The following is a 19,676-nucleotide window of genomic DNA, read 5'->3' on the forward strand; positions in this document are numbered from 1 at the left end:
CGCCTTTCCAGATGTACTTTAGATCTATTTAATCAATGCTGCTTATTGTAAGGAAAATGATAAAAATACTTTATATACTCAGGGCATTTTAGAGATTGTTTTTGCTTCATAAATCTTTACATCCGTTTTTCTAGGCTGAGTATATGAATTATAATTTCTGATAGGCCACGTGCCATCTTGATATTAAATGTGCCTGATAGGTGTGATCAGCCCTTAATTTTTCCTGAGAATCATATGGGCGAATTTGGTCAATGTTGTCTCCGTGGCTGCTGGTATCCCTGATTTGTTAAAATTAGGAGAGGGGTTGGAAAGGAAAGAAAAAGATGCAATTTAGTATGAGTCCACGTTCTGCAACTGGAATGCCCAGCCTCCAATCTCAGAATAGCACGTACTACCTAAGTGGCTCTGGAAAAGTGACTTCACCGAGCAGTACTTCTGTTTTCTCATCTGCAAAATAAAATAAGGCTATTGTAAGAATTAAATGGATTAATTCTTGGAAAGAATTAAGAATTTAGAAAAAGAATTTAGAAAAGTGCCTGGCATATGGCAAGAGCTCATAAATGTTAGTTGTTATTGCAGTTATTATTATTGTTAACATTGTGCTAAAGTTAGTGAAATATAATAAAGATACTTAATTTTTAATTTGTCAGTGAGCGTATATGTAGTTCAATGCAAATTACTACCAGAAAGTTGGCATCTTAAGGTGTCTTTCTCCAATGTGCTAAGAAATACTGTTTTTTTTTTCTCTAAGAACAATATGACTAGCAGAGGATACAACTGTATTGCAAAGTCAAAATTATGACTAAATGTACTAAAAAAGAATTACCAAAAACGACTAGTAAACTAACTTATTTCCAAATTAATCTGTAAATATGTATTTTTTCTGCTACAATTTAATTGCAGATGGGTGATGACACTCATGGAAAAAGGAAAGGTGTCTTAACATTGAAAAAAATTTACTGTCTCCTGGGTGGCTCAGTTGGTTAAGTTGTCTGCCTTTGGCTCAGATCATGATCCCAGGGTCCTGGGATGGAGCCTCTCACTGGGCTTCCTGCTCAGCGGGGAGTCTGCTTATCCCTCTCCCCCTACACCACCCCCCCAGCTCTTGCTCTCTCTCTCTCTCTCAAATAAATAAATAAAATTTACAAAAAAAAAAAAAAAAAAAAAACAAGCAAAAAAACGTATAGCAGTTACTTTTGTGGTCCAGGCATAGAAAAGAATCATCCTATTTTAGCAACAGATTTCCATCTCTTTGCCTGAGGTGTTCTTGTGCATTGGGGGCTTCCAGTGTGCAAGAGTCCAGAAGAGTTAAAGATTTAATACCTCCATGAAGCAACCTTAGAAAATTCTGAAGAATCTATGTTATGTTGGCTTTTGGGTGGTTCCCAGCAGGATTACGTTGCAGTCACACAGAGTGACTGCTGACTTGATAAAATGCCTTGTTTTGGCTGTCTTCTCTGTCTTGCCTCTCCTCATACTGACTGCTACCCTCTCCTCTCAGTGAAGCACTTGCACTCAGATTTTGTCTCACGGTCCGTTTCTGAGGGAACCCAAAGTAAGGCTCCTGGTAAACTCCTGGTGGTGTGGTCAGAGTTTAAGTTGAGTACACAAAAAGGAGATGGGGCTTACAGCAGGAGCAGAGGCTGGCGAGGACAATTAGTATCAGGGAGCTTGTATTCATAACCAATTCATTTTTTACCAGCAGAGATTGTCTTCTTAGTTCTTTAATGCTCTGGCATTCATGGGTGGTTAGTGTATATTTATAAAAAAATAGACCTTCATCAGTTTAGGGGACAGTTTAGTTGGCCCATCTATTTAATAATCAAATTAAATTGCTGTGGAGACATACCCTGTTTATGCCTCCTTTTCTTTATTCCACAGCTCATCAATTTCCCATCATGGCCCCCAGGGATGCAGTGAGTTTTTGCAAAATCTGTCAGCTTCAGCGGCTCTGCAGTGAAAGCACAGGCCAGCCCCCAAACTAGGTGTCCCAGAATTTGTGCTCAGTCCTTGGTAGTTCCGGGGCGTGGTGATAACTGTAACAGAAGTTTCTCAGAGTGCTGGCGAGAAAAGGGCTTTCTCTCCTGCAGTGGTACATATCTGTGGGCATCCCACTGCACAGCCATGCTGGGTTCCCAAGTTTACCACCGTTTCCCTGCACTAGGCCCATGGCCCAGACAGGATCGGTCATGGAGAGTTCCTAATAAAGGCCTCAAGTGTTAATAACCAAATATCCCACTTCTTTTTCTTGGTTAAAATATTTCTCCTCCTTAAAATGAATTTCCCTTCCAGTAATTTCTGGAATTGCTCAAAGATTTCTTGAGATCCTTTGCTACCAGGCAATTTCATTTGAGACGACCTCAGTTCATCAAACTATTTTAATGTCTTTGAAATCTTAAGAAGGAAAGGATAGGATCTTGAACTGTTTCTTTCCTGGAAGCTTACGAATTCCATAGCAATCTTCCCATCTCTGTGTCCCTACTTTTGAGCTTCACAAATGTATATGCAGGAGAGTGGGCACAGGTCTCTGGCAGGGCCTCCTAAACATCGTCTCCAAACCTCTCCACAGAAAACAGCCCTCGAGCCGCCCTTTGACAACCACTAGAGCTCTCTTCCAAGGTGACTGGGTGTCTTCACTTTCACATGCCAACTCTTAACATTGCTGTCTCTGTTAACACCAAGGGAGCAATTGTGGCATTTAAGTTTCGTGCGCTGGTTTCTGTGATGTAAGTTTGGGTGAAGTGATACGCTTTGATAGTTGTGGGCGATATATATAAGCCCTTGATTTTCCAACACAGTTTTACTTTCAAGTAATTTTTTTCTGTAAAATAGACTGTCAGATCATAGGTTTTTGAGTTGAATGTTGCCTACCATCAATTTTCCTAGCTAAAGAAAGCAGTGAAAAGGAGGTGACATAGACAGGTGTGTTTTGGGGGGTGCATAAGAATATAGTTTGAATATATAAGTGCATAGCTCTGGCTGTAATGTGGAGAAAGGGTTAGAGGCAGATATTTAGATCACTTCGGGAGTTCGTGGAGTATTTCGAATGATGGGTAATGAGAATCTTAATACTGAAGTTTAGCCATGTTAGGGATATGTAGATTCTGTGTGTTAATATTGCGTAGTGCCATTTACTTTCTCCTTTTGCCGAGAACATAGGCTGGGTACGTCAGGAGTACATCCTTGCTTTTTTTTTCCTCTGCTGACATCACACTTTTGGAAAGCAGTTCTGAGGACTGGAAGGCTGCGTCTTGCTCTGCTCACCTTCAGGGAGATTGAGGCCCCTTGTCCCCAGCTGGCTGCCCTGAGGTTTGTTGTCCACAGGGCCTTTGTTGCTAAATTGGGGGTTTTCTACAATAAAGTGGCATAAATCAGAGTCAGGTCGCTTCAGGATGAACGTAACAGCCCAAAGGGCACCATACACCACAAAATCACGTTATGAAGACTTTCACCAGACCATAATTTATTAGCTAATGCCTCTGCCCTGAAAGTGAAGTGAATGTGGAAAAACTCCCTATAGATCACTGAATCATGGGCATATGCCTTGCTTGAGTTTTAGGGTTTTCTGACCCCTCACCCCATACCCCACATGCAAACTTACTTCCCACTAACCAAGAACTCCACTCCAGTTGCGCTGGTTTCTTCATGTTTCTCTAAAAATCTGTGCTGCTTTCTGCCTCAAGGTTTTTGCTCATTTTATTCCCCTCATCTGGAAGACCTCTCCCCTTTTATCCTCCAGTTTCTTGAGCTCGGCTTATGTGCAGGTGGCAGAATCCTGTGGTATGTTTAAAGTGGAAGAGAAAGTGGTGCTTTCTAGGAAACAAAAGATTCGTGTTTACTAAATTTTCTATTGTTAACTTCTTTTTCCAGTTGTGTGACAGTGATATGACTTGTCTCTCTCAGGGAGGTAAGTCATAAGGGGAGAAAATGTCTTAGATTTCTCTTTTCTCCCAATTTCCCAGTGACGATAAAAGCTCAGTGGATGCTAGAGAGATAGTTCATGATTCATCTACTATTTGTCCTATTATGTCACACCATACCATAACATCCCAGTCTCTCTCAATTTCTTCCTCACACTAACCTATAAAGTAGGTGTTATAATTATCTCCCAGCACTTCCTTCTAGAGTGGGGCTGTATTGCACTGTAAGTCTGACTGAGAACATAAAAGCAATCCCACTATGGTAGTTGAACTTACGGGTTAGGTATGAGGCATAAACTATGGTTGCTTTAATTTGGAATTATAAAAATGGAACAAATCACATGTTTACTGAGTGTCTCTGCCTATAACTAAAAAATTACATTATAGAACTATGGTATTGGTATTGCTTTAATAAATCTGTTTTTGTCCAAATCTATTTTTAATGAATTAAATAAATTCATTCAAAGCAATCATTACAGACACAGTCATCATCATATTTACCAATGAGATATAATAACTGAGGGGGGGAAGCGTTCCTATTGTAGATAGTCACAGTTTTGTAAATAAATATCTTTTTTTTTTCTCTCTCTAGACGGGTAAGGGAAAGATTTTTGGCAAAATCAAAGAATATAAAAATACCTCCCAGCATGGTAATAAAGCAACATATTATTATAAAGTTTATCCAAAAATTACATGTGCATTTTTATATGTGTATTTTCCTTTTTTTTTTAAGATTTTATTTATTTATTCGACAGAGATAGAGACAGCCAGCGAGAGAGGGAACACAAGCAGGGGGAGTGGGAGAGGAAAAAGCAGGCTCATAGCAGAGGAGCCTGATGTGGGGCTCGATCCCATAACGCCGGGATCACGCCCTGAGCCGAAGGCCGACGCTTAACCCCTGGGCCACCCAGGCGCCCCTGTATGTGTATTTTCCTTTATTAAGTTTCTAAACACACCCTTCTAAACCTTTAAGTAAAACTAAAATTAATGTAGATTGAGGAAAGAGAAACTTTTATATGGCAAAATATAATTTGCCTTTATTACCCTTAAAATCTAGAAGAGGTCTGTATTAGTAATTATTATCTTCCAATAATATAATCTTGCCCAATACCAATAAAAGCAATAACTCCAGAAATATCAATATTACCTAGTGAGAGAGGTATTTATTTTATTTTGTTTTTTGAACACTTTTACTTCTATAAAATAATTTTGTTGTCATTGTTGCTGTTCTAATGCCTTCTTCCTTTATCCTCTGCTCAGGGGTAGGATGGTCTGATAAGACTGGAGAAAGGACACGAGGTCTTGAGGCAGATTATGTGCTTGTAAAGTTATTATAATAGAACTTCAGAGAGCTCAGGGGTGTGATGTCACCAAGATGACAGGCAGAAGATCCGGCCCTCCATCTTCCCACAAAGAACAATTAGACAGCTGTCCAAGAATGAAAATAGCTTTGGGAGTCCATCTAAGAAGTTTCAGCAAAATAGCAGAGCAAAATATCCTGAGAATAACCACACAAAAAGGGTAGGAAGAACAGCTTCATTTTGCCTGCATTATCCTGTCCCCCAGGCCTGCACTGCTCAGTGCCAAGAGGGAACTCCCTAGCCAGAGAGAGTTCTCATTGCAGGCACAAAGAGAGCAGAATGAGTGACCAGATGCCCTAACCTTTTGGAGTTACACAAAGGACCTGGCCCTGACTCCTATCCCTGGCCTGCACCTCCGTGTGCCAGCAGCTAGTCCCTGTGAAGTCCTGCGCGTGCACACAGCTGGTTCCAGTTTCTGTAACCAGCCTTTGCTGTGTGTGCACCTATGGCTAGCCTCTGCGGCCACACGAGTGCACACTGACAGCCAGACCCCACACAGCTGCTTGTGTGCCCGAAGCCTGTCCTGCCCCCTGTCACGGGCCTGTACTGCTGCCGGCACTTGCAAATAGCCCCTGTAGCACACACCTGCTGCTGCTGGCACTGACTCCGGTTACCAGACCTTCCAAAGTGCCCGGGCCTGCAACTAGCCTCGGCAGCCACGTGGGTACATGCTGATTGCCTGTGTCCTGCAGCTACTTACGCACCCACAGTTGGCCCCAGCCCTGCTGCTGGCCAGGGCTTTTGCCAGTGTGTGTGTGCCTGCAGCTGGCCCCGGTCACTATGCAGGCACCTGCAGCCAGCTCCACAGCCACATATGAGCACACCACCAGCTCTGGCCACCACCGCTACATGCCCTGTTCCCTTTCCTCCAAGAAGCCCAACAGCCATTCCAGTCAGTCAGGACCCCAGACAGCTCTTGCTGCCAAGGATCATGTACTTGTCAATGTCATGATCCTCAGCTGCCTAAGCCAATGAGATACTTTGCCACCTTGAATCTCGACATACTTGTGAATTTTAGTTTTCATCTTGCCATTGATTTCTGGTTTCATACCATCATGATCAGAAAAGATGCTTGAAATGAGTTTTATCTTCTTAAATTAAGACTTTTTGGTGGTCTAACACCTGATCTATCCTGGAGAATGTTTCCTTTGCCCTTGAGAAGAATGTGTGTTTGGCTGCTGTCACATGGAATGTTCTGTAAATGTCTGTGAGGTTCCATCTGGTCAAACGTCTAGTTTAAGTCCAGTGTCTCCTTATGAATTTTCTGTTTGGAGGACCTCGCCATTGTTGAAAGGGACATCAAAGCCGCCTATTGTTATTGTATTGCTCTTTTCTTTCTTCAGGTCTGTTAATATCTATATATCTAGGTGCTCCTATGTTGAGTGCATAAATATTTACAAATTTTATATCCTCTTGTTGGTGTCTCCTTTACCATTGTATCATGACCTTCTTTGTCTCCTATTCTTGTCTCTATCTTATATAAGTTAAGCTGCCTCTGCTTTCTTTGGCTTTCTGTTTATGTGGAACTTAACTATTTTCCCCTCCATTCACTTTCAGTCTGGGTGTGTCCTTAAAGCTGCAGTGAATGTCTTATACCCGGCATATGGCTGGGTCTTGTGTTTTTATCCATTCAGCCACTCTCTGTCTTTTCATTGTAAAATTTAGTCCATTGACATTTAAAGTAATTATTGACAGGCATAGACTTACTATTGCCATTTGTTAGTTGTTTTCTGGCTATTTTAGAATTCTTTTGTTTCTTTCTTCTTCTCTTGCTCTCTCTGTGATTTAATGATTTTCTGTAGTGGTATAATTCAGTTGCTATCTTTATTTTTGTGTATCTATTATAGGTTTTTTCTTTGTTGTTACCATGAGAATTATATAAAACTCTTATATTTACAATAATCTATTTTAAGCTGATAACAACTTAAACTCAAATGCACACTAAAGCTTGATATTTTTACCTTTCCACTGCCCCCACATGGTATGTTTTGATGCCATAATTTACATCTTTACCTTGTATATCCATTAAAAACTTATATTAGTTATTTGTAATATTTTTGTCTTTTGGTTCATACTTGATTTATGCGATTTATCCACCACCATTAAAAATTAGAGTATTCTGGATTTAACTATATATTTGCCTTTATTGGTGAAATTTATCCTTCTGTGTTTTCCCATTACTAATTATCATCCTTTTGTTTCAGATTGAAGAATTCCTTTTAACACTTCTTCTAAGACTGGTCTAGTGGGGGTGAAATTCTTCAGCTTTTGCTTGTCTAAAAGAACTCTGTATCCCTCCTGCAATTCTGAAGGACAGATTTGCTGGGCAGAGTATTCTTGGTTGGCTTTTTTCTTTTTCTTTTTCTTTTAACACTTTGGATATATTATCCCAGCCTCTCCTGGCCTGAAAAGTTTCTCCAAAAAAATCTACTGGTAGTCTTATGGAGGTTCTCTTATATGGAACAAGTTGTTTTCATTTTGTTTCTTTGAAGATTCTCTCGTTTGTAAATTTTGACAGTTTAATTATAATGTGTTTTGGTGTGGTTCTCTTTGGAATCATATTATTTGGATCTTACCAGTTAGGAAAGTTTTCCACCATTATTTCTTTCCTTTCTTTCTTTTTTTTTTTTTTAAGATTTGTTTATTTTAGAAAGAGAGAGAGTGCATGCACACAAGTGTGAGTTGGGGGAGGGGCAGAGGGAGAGAGAGAATCTCAAGCAGACTCCCCATTGTGCCTGGAGCCTGAACCGGGGCAATCCGGAGTCCCATCCCACAACCCTGAGATCATGACTTGAGCCAAAATCAAGAGTTGGATGCTTAACTGACTGAGTCACCCAGGTGCCCTACCCATTATTTCTTTAACTAAGCTTTCTAATACTTTATGATTTTACTCATATGTGGAACCTAAGAAATAAATGAATAAGCAAACAAAAAGCAGAATCATACTTACAAACACAGAGAACAAACTGATGGTTGCCAGAGGGAAGAGGGTTGGGGGGATGGACAAAATGGGTGAATTGGAGTAGGAGATACAGGCTTCCAGTTATGAGATAAATAAGTCACAGGAATAAGAGGCACAGCATAGGAAATAGAGTCAATGATGTTGTATTAGTGTTGTATGGTGTCAGATGGTGGCTACACTCGCGGACATAGCATAAGGTATAGAGTTGTTCAATAACTATGTTGTACTCCTGAAACTAATGCAACATTGTATGTCAACTATACTCAAATTAAAAAAAAAAAGTGTTTTTAAAACTTTGTCCCTTTGTCTTTCTCTTCTCCTTCTGGGACCTCTAGAATGTGAATATTGATCTGTTTGATGGTGGCCCATATGTCTCTTAAGCTGCCTTCACTCTTTTTAAAAATTTTTTTTTTCTATTTGTTCTTCTGATCAGATAAATTCATATCTTTGAGTTTGCTGATCCTTTCTTCTGCTCGATCTAGTCTGCTACTGAAATCATCTACTGAATTTTCTAGTTATTGTATTCTTCAGTTCTTTGATTTGTTTGGTACTTTTTGAATATTTTATCTTTATTGATTATCCATTGTTCTTCTTATATTGGTAAGCAAATTCATTATTTTGAACTCTTTATCAGGTAAATCACTTATCTCCATTTCATTAAGGTCTGTTTCTGGAGTTTTATCTTATTCTTTTGTTTGGAACATATTTCTCTGTTTCTTCACTTTCCCTCACAGTCTGTGTTGGTTTTTGTGCACTAGATGAAAAAAAAAATGCCATTCCTATTCTTGATGGAATTGTCTTGTGTAGGAAACAAACTGTACTATTCAGCCTGGCTCTAGCTCTTGGTTTTCTCTTAAACCTTTGTGATTTGGCTTACAGTAGTTGAGGGTGTGCCAAGACCTGTTAGTGTCCCAAAGGGGAGACTCTCAGTCAACAACTAGATGCAGGCTGATTGGAAGCAAGATCCTCAGGCAGAAGCTTTTGAAGTAAGCAAATAAACCTCTTTCAGGGAAAGACCAGGAGATGGGCATTTCTATTGGCTTCCTTTTTTTTTTTTTTTAAGATTTTATTTATTTATTTGAGAGAGAAAGTGAGAGAGAGCACAAGCAGGGGGAACAGCAGAGGGAGAAGCAGGCTCCCCACTGAGCAGGGACCCAGTATTAGGCTCGATCCCAGAACCCTGGGATCATGACCTGAGCTGAAGGCAGACGCTTAACCAACCGAGCCACCCAGACACCCCTACTTTTGGGTTCCTAAATGCTAAACCCTAGAGGGATAGCCAATTAAGTATTTCTTTGTTTGCTACAGTCCTGTGATACTTGTGAATGTAAGCTCCACTGTCCTCCATAGCCAGGATATCAAGAGTTGTGTCCCCTGGGTGGCAGCTGCAAAAGCTGAGGCACCAGATATGTATGTATATAAACTCCTTCCAGGAGGATATTGGTGGTTTGGAGCAGGGTACAGGGAGAATGCTAAGATCATGTCTATTGGCGTCCCTGTTCTCTGGGGAAGATCACAGTCTGTTCCTAGATGCATGTTCTCTTAGGCACCTAACCCTCAGGCAGCAGTTATAAAGTATGCAAATAGGCTTCTTTCAGGGAAAGATGGGAGATTGGCATTTCTCTCTGCTCATTTTGCAGTATGCCCTGAGGGGATAGCTGATTAAGAAGTATTTTTTTTGTTTACTATAGTCTTCTGGGAATTCAAACTCAAGAACTCAGGCCCCCTGGCGAGCCAGGCAATCAAGGGGTACATCTTCTGGGAGGCAGCTACAAAACCTGGGTACCAGATAGGTGTGCACGCTTCTTTTCAGGAGACACTGGTGACCTGGAGCAGGGCAGAGAGAGAATGTGAAGATGGTAAAGATGGCGCCTGCCAGCCTCCTCGGTCTCCAGAGAAAATTACAGTTGGCCCCTAGATGTGTGTTAAATTAGAAGCCTGACTCTCGGGTTATAGCTTTTAAGATACGTAAGTTGACCTCTTTAAGGGGAAGACTGGGATATAGGCATTTTTTACTTGCTACCTCTTCACTGAGCCCACGGGACTCACAACAAGACCTCACAAGCCCTTTAAGAGCCGTCTCTTTGTTTGCTATAGTGTTGTAGGTCTTGTGGACACAAGTCTCATTGGCTTTTGGGGCTAGGTGTTTCGGGGCCTGCCCCTCAGGCAGAAGTCTTAAAAGGTAGAGCCCTCCATGTTGGATCCAAACCCTTCTCTCCTCAGGGAGAAAACGGGACTTGGAAGTTTTCTCCCAGTTGTATGTTGCTGTGATGTGGTGTTTATGGTCAGAGTGTGTCTCAGTCTTTCTTACATATTTCAAAATGAGGTTTTTCTTATTTGCCTGATGTGTAGGAATTGCACAATTAGACTTTTTTCCCCCAGAGGGAATTGTTTTGTGTGTAGCTATAGATTTGGTGTGTGCATGGGAGGAGGTAAGGTCAGGATCCTCCTATGTTAACATCTCAGACTATGTTTTTAACATAGAATTAATTCCCCCACTACCTGCTTCTAGGTTTGTTAAGATAAGATAGCACATTGAAAAGAGTGGGGCTTTATATAAATATAAGGGAAGGTTGCTTTGGCTTGCCTGAATAACGGTGAATGCAGAGTAGCTGAGAAAAGTACGACTATGGCTCATCTTTTTCTACTTCATGGCAAGACCTACACAAATCTCCCTCTTGCTTAGGAAGCTGCAAATAAAGCCAATTTAGTCTAATTCTATCATGGGCCAGGTGCCTTAGAAGTCCCAGTATTTGTTGTCAGGTTCTTTTTGAAAGAAATAGCAAGGTGGCTGGCTTATATTCCAGTTGTTTGAGCTGCCAAATGACTCTTAAAGCAAAACAAAACAACTTTTTCCAGCAGCACATAGCAAAGTTGCCTCTCTCCTCCCTACCCATTCTTTCATTTTAATCTTTTATATGTGGTTTCCAGATTCCAAAACTGTAAACAAAACATGTCTGTTCTGTAGTTTCCATTATCCAGTGCAAATTGAAAAAAGAAACCATAATGCTTCTTAATCTTCTTTAAAAATTCCCTTTTACAAATAATTTATTTCCAAATATCAGCATTTCTTACATGATTTGGATGTAGCGAGGTGGAATAGAGACAGAATTCATATCAACCTATTTCAGATAAGGCTTTTCCCCTGAAAAACAGCATAATCAGAGTAGGCAGTTTCCCAGGATTTTTGTGATCACTATTCTGGGGATAATACTCTGCAAATAAACCATAGGCACTGGGGAAAAAGTGGTTACTACATTTGGGAGAAAAATATCTCAAAGAAATAAAGGGACACGGAAAGTGTTTCTTCTCCCTCTTTCTTTGTGAGAGATGTATTTTTCCCAAGCATTTAGAAGATCAAATTGAACTGTATTTTTATCATGATTTAAATTATGCAAACACCTGGGAATTATAACATTTAAATAGTGAATGGAATTTGACCCTTGTTGAGTATGTAGAGTTGAATATTTAACATCATATTTTCCTTGTAAATTGTATCTTTTACATGTTCTATAATGTCTCACGTTAGTGTGCTAATTTCCCCTGTGTAGTTTCACAAGACAATATTTTCATTTACTAACAACATTTCATAGTACATTAATAACATCAACACAGCCACATTTCCCTGTGTGCCAGCTTCGGGGTTATTAGAGATGTAGGGGTATTTGTTAAGCCTAGGTAAATATTAAATATCAGTTGAGAGAGAGGGAGAGTAACAGCGGCATTTGCTGCCAGCCCTAAGTTCCTTTGAGATGTATATGAATGCATATGATTTGTTCAGTCTATAAAGCAGATGCTGGTTTAGCTGTAGTGCATATGTTGGTTTTCAAACACAGTTTTGGAGCATGGTAGGGGGGGAGGATATGCATGTATAAAAATTCCAGATATGAGTTTTAGGGATGACATTAAAGCTTTTTAAGCTTTAATTGACCTCAAAGACATATAAATGATATTAGTTTTGATAGATTTTGGAAAAATAATTAGAAATAGAGTAAAGCATTAAGGAAAATAATAACTAAGATTTTAATGGAATTTTTCAGACTGAATTATATTTTTTTTCCTAGTTCCTAATGAAAAAATTAGTTCATTTTATTTTTCTTAAGTTTTTATTTAAATTCCAGTTAGTTATGGGGTGACTGGGTGGCTCAGCCAGTTAAGCATTTGCTTTCAGCTCAGTTCATGATCTCAGGGTCCTGGAATAGAGCCCCACATGAGGCTCCCTGCTCGATGGGGTACTGCTTCTCCCTCTCACTGTCCCTCTGTGCTCTCTCTCTCTCTCTCAAATAAATAAATAAAATCTTAAAAAATTAAAAATTAAAACAAATAAATTCCAGTCAATTAACATACAGTGTAATATTAGGTTCAGGCATACAGTTTAGTGATTCGTACTTACATATAACACCCGGTGCTCACATCATAACAAGTGCACTCCTTAATCCCAATCACCTATTTCATCCATCCCCCTGCCCACCTCCTGTCTGCTAACCATCAGTTTGTTCAGACTAAATTATATTTTAAGTGAAATAAATTGATATTAATTTTGTCTGGAGTTTTACTTAGTCCCCTAAACAGATACTGATTTTCAGTTATTTCTCTCTACTGTTTGTTTTAGTGTGTGACATTCTGAACTGCTTTATGAGGAATTGTCTTAAAGTTTAAATAGTACAACTTCTTCAACTAGGTGCTATTTCTTAATATTTTAGCTTAAAAAAGGAAGAATATGTTATATTCCCTTACACTATTTTGAGACATGAAAAATACACTGAATGTTTCTTCTTTCTTTATAGAAAAATAAAATTAGGGGTACCTAAATGGCTCAGTCAATTAAGCATCTGCCTTCAGCTCCAGTCATGATCCTGGGGTCCCGGGACCCAGACCCAGTGTGTAGGGCTCCCTGCTCAGTGGGGAGTCTGCTTCTCCCTCTCCCTGTGCCTTTCCCCCTGCCCTCTCTCTCTTTCTTTCACTCTCTCTCTCAAATAAATAAATAAAACCTTTTTTAAAAAAGTAAAAAGAGGGGCACCTGGGTGGCTCAGTTGGTTAAGCATCTGCCTTCAGCTCAGGTCATGATCCCAGGGTCCTGAGATAGGAGCCCGTTGGGTTCCCTGCTTATCAGGGGGCCTGCTTACCCTTCCCCCTCTGCCTGCGGTTCCCCCTGCTTGTGCTCTCTCTCTCTCTCTCTGTCAAATAGATAAATAAAATCTTGGGGGGAAAAAGTAAAAAGGAATTTTTAAAAAGAAAAGATATCTTATAAAAGTATATTTTACCCTCTGTGTTTTTGCTACTGTGGTTACATAAGAATGTATGAAATAATGAAAAAACAAACAAGCCAGAAACCTTTAATACTGAATACTAGCATCTTTTGTGTTTTTTTTCTTTCAGCTCTCAGGAGAAGTGATTTTGCAAATTGCCAATGAACCAGTTCTGCCCTTTAATGCTCTCGATGTAGCTTTAGAAGTTCAAAACAGTCTTAAAGGTAATTTTTCTTTGAATTATAGTAATTTTAGCAAATGAAAGATTGTTAAACTAATTTTTAACAAGCTATGGATAAAATCATATGCTATCTTATTAGTGACGGCAATGCAGTGAGTGACTCCCTTCCTGGAAAGGATTATCATGAGAGGGGCTTAGAAGAAATTTGCCACGTCAGCAGGAACAAGGTGTATTGATGTGTGAGCACAAGACAAAATATCAGATTATAAAGGATGTTTCTCCTACTTCCCTTTATCAGAGAGATTTATAATTTCAAACTTCCGTTATCATTTATAGGTTTCTCATGGAAAAAAATATAGTTCAGGTATTTTTCCAAATAAATAAATAAGGAAGTAGGTAAGTAAGTTTGTAGCTAACATTCAGTCAGTTCAAACAAGATTGGCCCAGAAGTTTCTCCTTTGGGATTGATTTCTGAGGTAAGAGCCCCATGCCATATCACTGAAGTGTTGGCTCATCCAAGATTAGGGGTGACAAGAAGAGAATTATTTCCGTAGTTTCTATTTCAATCCCTTCACGTTTGAATATCTCTCTTTCTGCAGAATTCTAATACCACCCTAATATTTACCTTCATTTCTCCTTTATCTACATACAAGTCTTTCAACTAAGCTTATGACTTGTCTTCATTAACCAAATACAAAGGGCAGTATTGTCATTAAAGAATGTACCTTCCTCCTCTTATTGTCAGATATTTAATGTGCGATTTGTAGACATGTACTTCTCAATACCAAAGCCAATATTTTAACTATAGTACTTAAGCAGTAAACCTTAGAAAATGATTATTCTTTTTGGGGGGGGTGTGAATTATTCTTAACAGCCAAATAGTTCCATTATCTGAAAGTTTAATACTTTTTTTTTTAATCTTAACTACCAAGATTGCTTCTTAACCTGGAGAATACTACAACACAAGTTCCCCTCCTCAATGATTCTTATTATATTGGCTGTAAAACCATAACTCTGAAAGCAGTTGAGCTGTTTAGGATTATTTGTTCCCATATGAGGTGGCCTCGGATTGCTCTGTTTTTGGTATATTGAAGTTGGTCTCTATACAGTTTCCTTCTTTTTCACTGTTGTCAAGCTTCTATCTTAGACTTGTTCGATGCAGGGTTTCCATGAACTCTCAATTATTAAAAAAAGGTCGTTTCTGTGAAACTCAGTAAAGCAATGTGCAATGAGGTATGCCTGTATTTTGGGCAGCATAAGAGCTCAGCTCAGAAGAAATATATATATTTTAACGAGATAATCCAACACAATTATTCAGCCTTCAGCTGGGGATTCAGAAACAGCACAGACAGTTGGATTTAATCAGGCTAGAGCTCCAATGGGAGAGGGACAATGAACTAGATAAGATAAAACTGAGAGTATGTGCAAAGGAACGCCCGTGCTGGTGGACCAAAGTATCTAAACTGGGCATGGAATAAAGTGAGGAAATGAAGGCCATGAGGGGAATCAGAAAGGAAGGAGGATTGACAGATGCCACTTCTTGGTGCAATCAAAGAATTGTGAGGGAGTGAACTAAAAAGACTCCTTTGCTGGTGGCCAGCAAATGGGATTGTTAAAAATGTGATCATACGGCCACTTTGGAGAACAGTGTGGAAGTCCCTTAAAAAAGTTAAAATAGAGCTACCCTATGATCCAGCAATTACACTACTGGGTATTTACCCCAAAGATACAGACGTAGTGAAGAGAAGGGCCATATGCACCCCAATGTTCATAGCAGCATTGTCCACAATAGCTAAATTGTGGAAGGAGCCGAGATGCCCTTCAACAGATGACTGGTTTAAGAAGATGTGGTCTATATATACAATGGAATATTACTCAGCCATCAGAAAGAATGATTACCCAACGTTCACAGCAACATGGACGGGACTGGAGGAGATTATGCTAAGTGAAATAAGTCAAGCAGAGAAAGACAATTATCATATGGTTTCACTCATTTATGGAACATAAGAAATAGGAAAATCGGTAAGAGAAGGAAGAGAAGAACGAAGGGGGGCGGGTAAACAGAAGGGGGAATGAATCACAAGACACTATGGACTCTGGGAAACAAACTGAGGGCTTCAGAGGGGAAGGGGGGTGGGGGATTGGTATAGGCTGGTGATGGGTATTAAGGAGGGCCTGTACTGCATGGTGCACTGGGTATTATACGCAAGTAATGAATCGTTGAACTTTACATAAAAAACTAAGGATGCACTGTATGGTGTCCAATATATCATAATAAAAAATATTATTAAAAAATGTAATCATACAAAGAGTAGAGACATCGGTAATGACAGTGTTCAGGGAAGGATATGACCATGGCAGTGGGATAGGAGGAAAAGAGGCTAAGGAAAAGAGAGTCTAGAATATGTGGATACGGTAATTGCCAAGAATTAACACAGGAGAAACTCTTGTAAGAGGGAGTGACTGAACCAGGAGCTGAAATCTTCAAAGAATGCGCAGTAACGCAGAGGACCCTCCTAGTGTTTGCTTAGGGCTAGCACCGCAAGTGCGTGGGAGAAGGAACCACCACAGGAGAGGGCTGCCTCGTTGGACACAGTATCCCTTAGGGGAGAGTCAGGTTTTAGTTAAAGGATGAAAGTGCAGAAAATATCCTGAAAATAGACCAGGTTAATAATTCTCTCTTTAATAGTTATATCTAAAAGCATGCAGTACAAGGGGAAAAAACCCAAACAAGCCTACAGTCATTCTACAAAGATTTCCACTGCGGGCTGCTGCTGCTAAGTCTAGATGAACTGCTCCCTAAAATCAAGTTTCTCAGTTGGATGAGCCAGGAGCATTTTGGCTTCTTGCTGTTATATTGGACTGCGTCTGCTCTAGGTAAAGAACTTTTTCTTTGGTTGTTGGTTTTGTTTGAGTTTTGTTTCTTTTGATGTGAAACTCCTTGGCTCTCCCTCTACTTTCACTCAGAAAGATGTGGGCAGACTTAAGATGTACGCCTACTAGACACACAAGGCAGAGCAAAACAAGATGTAACAAAAACGTAGACACATAGGCAAAAAAATGTCTTTTTACTATGACCTGAGTATAAATATTTGTTCGAAGTGATATGAATTGTCACCTTGAAGCTATAGATTTTTGTGTTTTAGTCATCATGATTCAAAGGTATTTGCTCTGTATCAAAGTAAAAGATCATTCATATGTCTACTAGGTTGTAGGCAATTTGATTTACCTGTTCTCTTTTGCCCACTGTGGTTATAACCTTATTACAAAAATAGAATAATATGCTAATGTGCGAATAATGGACACCACTTACAACAACTACACAAACATTTCAGTTTCAATTTTAGCTACAATGTGAGATGATTTCATTAGCTAAACAGAGTTCCTGTACCACGTTAAATGAAACATCTAATTTTACTGCTGAATACAAGCTTTAATTGTTGATGTACTTTATTATTTTGTTATGACAGCTAACGGTGATTAGTCTTAAGTTCTCAATCACAGCTTTAAAAAAAAAAGTGACCTTCAAGGCTGGACTATAAAATACTGTTTCTCCCTACTGCACAGAGTTTACGTATGAAGGTCTCTGAAACCCAATTGCATTTTCAACAGTGTGATTTTTACCCTTTGACAACGGGCCATCTTGTTTATTTATTACTCTAGTTTACAGTAGCAGCAGACCATTCTCTACCGTTCTCACAACCACCAGAAAGAAGGATAATTTACCAGTGAATAATTTGTTTGAGTTGATTTATTGGATGGCCTTGAAAGCTCATTTTGACTGAGTGACCTTGGCTCTTAATGTTTGGTCAATGCCAAACACATAATAGTTAGAGAATGAATATTTATATGTGGTACATGGAGATATGGTGTAAATAGTGACTGATAAGATAACTGAAATGCTTCAGGGGTCCTTGTGGCAAATAAAAGTATGTCCAAAAAATACACACACAAGACACTGGTCCTAGTGTGCAGGTGTCAGAAGCAGGTGCTAGGAATAAACGAGGTACCACCACACCCTTGAACCTGGAATAACCTGACTAAATTTACTCTTTCTCACTTTATCCACTTTTTAAGGTTTAAAACAGCACTTCAAAATAGCTAAGGGACTATGTGAGTCTGATCTTTCTGTTTAATATGTGCTATTTTTCTTTGTTGGAATTCTGTTATTTACCATTATTATAAAACCTCCAAATGACCAAATAAAGTAAAAGTCACTTTCATTTGATCTGGCTACGTACACATTTATTTAGTGCAAGCCAGACTCAGCAGGAAACAGTTTCGAACTGTGTGGCTTGTTGCCACCTCCTGATTGTCTCACTAAATGTAAGATGGTTGTTGGCAGAATTTCCTCCTGTTCTTTGAAAAACCAACAATGGTGACTTTATCTGACTTTTTTCTTTTTTTATTAGCTCTGATAATTCATTAACATCAATCACTTCATTGTAAAAGGAAAAATAGTATTTCAAGGTGATGATGTGACCGAGCCAAGCACGCTGTGGTCCTCTAGATCTGTAGTTTCCTATTTTCAATATGTGTCACTTCAGTTCTTTTCCACAGTCACAAGTGATTGAGATCCATCTGATGTCTTTTTTTCTTCATGAGTAATTTATGATGAAGGTCCCAAATGGAAAAATTAAATATGTGCTTTATAAATTGCATGATTCTAGTCCTCAGCCCATCTATCTCCAATCTTGATTTTAATTACCACTAATTTCAACTTTGGACTGGCCTAGAGATAGTAAAGGGTGGGTACACTAGGTACCTGGTATTGGATGGCCTTGAAAGGTATCTAGGTATCTGTGTCCTCCCTCCCTAAAAAGATCCAAATCCATCCATCTGAAATCCAAACAATTCCAAGAAAAGATTTTGTTCCCATGGAAATTCTGAATCGTGTTAGATTTCTAGTGGTTTGACCCAAATTGGCATTTCTGGAACTTACCATTTTGTGTGAACAGGACTTAAAAGAATTCCATCAAAAGTAGCTTACCTTGCTTGCTCAAATTGAGAGAAATTCAATAAGAGATTGGCCATCCATTGTGTGCAAATTCCTAAAAATATGTTTAGTATCAATCCCTGGTATATTTATGTTTGGACTCTGACTACATAACTATATTAAAGATTGTATTTCATTTATTGATATTCCATATCTAGTTCAAACAAGGAGTTGAGACAGATGGGTGTGCAACAAAATCTGGTTGTCTATATAGTATCAGAGTTTGTCTCCTGAAACTAATTTTTCTTTCCTCTCACTAATTTCTGAACTCATATTTTTATTGAATAATGTCCCTTAATTACTATCCAAAGCATGTCATCCCTTTTGTATTCTTTAGAATTATACTTTCTTTTCTTCTATGTCCTGTGTCACAATTTGTTGCTATTCCTGCAGCTTCCCTTTGTCATCATTTCCTTCACTGTTCTGAGTACTTCTTTCAAATTTGTTTAGTTTTCTTTTCAGTACCTACATTTTATATGTGTCACTAAATTGATTGAAATATGGTAATGACTTCTTACCGTTTTCCTACTTTCCCATCATAGTAATGGTCTATTATATTGTGAATTTTTTTCCCTAAGTGCATTTTTAGGAGAAAACCCTGTGCCCATGACAGGATAGTATCATTTTTCTGTGAGTATTGCCTCTCTGGCAACAATTTAAAGTTGTTGTTGTTGTTGTTTAAAGATACTTTTAATCTTGACTCATAATAGAGCATAAAGTATCCTTGCCCTCATACTGATTAATTTTGTTCAATCTTTTTTTTTCCCATTTTCTTGGCTTAACCAAAACATAATTAAACTCACACATATTATTAAATATACAACTCCAACTTTCTGCCTCAGGAAGAGGCTGGTAAAAAATAAACTACACATGAATTTAATTCATTCAAGAAAGTTTTGCTCACTCTTCCAAAGCAGCCAATAACCAGATCTGTTCTGCACCAGGCGGACAGACACTGTTGGAAGAACTCATTCCGTGCAATATGTTCAAAATCATGCTAGATTTTC

At 38.9% G+C, this 19,676-nt stretch overlaps 1 protein-coding gene across 8 annotated transcripts in view; it reads left to right on the forward strand.

Moving 5' to 3' along the window:
* Positions 1-19,676, forward strand: part of NAALADL2 (N-acetylated alpha-linked acidic dipeptidase like 2) — a 1,320,052-nt gene that overhangs the window by 1,251,903 nt on the left and 48,473 nt on the right. For all 8 annotated transcript variants that reach the window (XR_003316023.4, XM_057306508.1, XM_057306509.1 and 5 more), the window contains one exon: positions 13,623-13,716. Coding sequence is in view for 7 of the 8 variants with exons in the window: in XM_057306508.1 (XP_057162491.1) it covers positions 13,623-13,716 (94 nt within the window). In the remaining variant the exon portion in view is untranslated. The remainder of the gene's footprint in view (positions 1-13,622; positions 13,717-19,676) is intronic.

Source organism: Ursus arctos, unplaced genomic scaffold, assembly GCF_023065955.2.
Source record: "Ursus arctos isolate Adak ecotype North America unplaced genomic scaffold, UrsArc2.0 scaffold_4, whole genome shotgun sequence".
In the NCBI taxonomy this organism is placed as follows: domain Eukaryota; kingdom Metazoa; phylum Chordata; class Mammalia; order Carnivora; family Ursidae; genus Ursus; species Ursus arctos.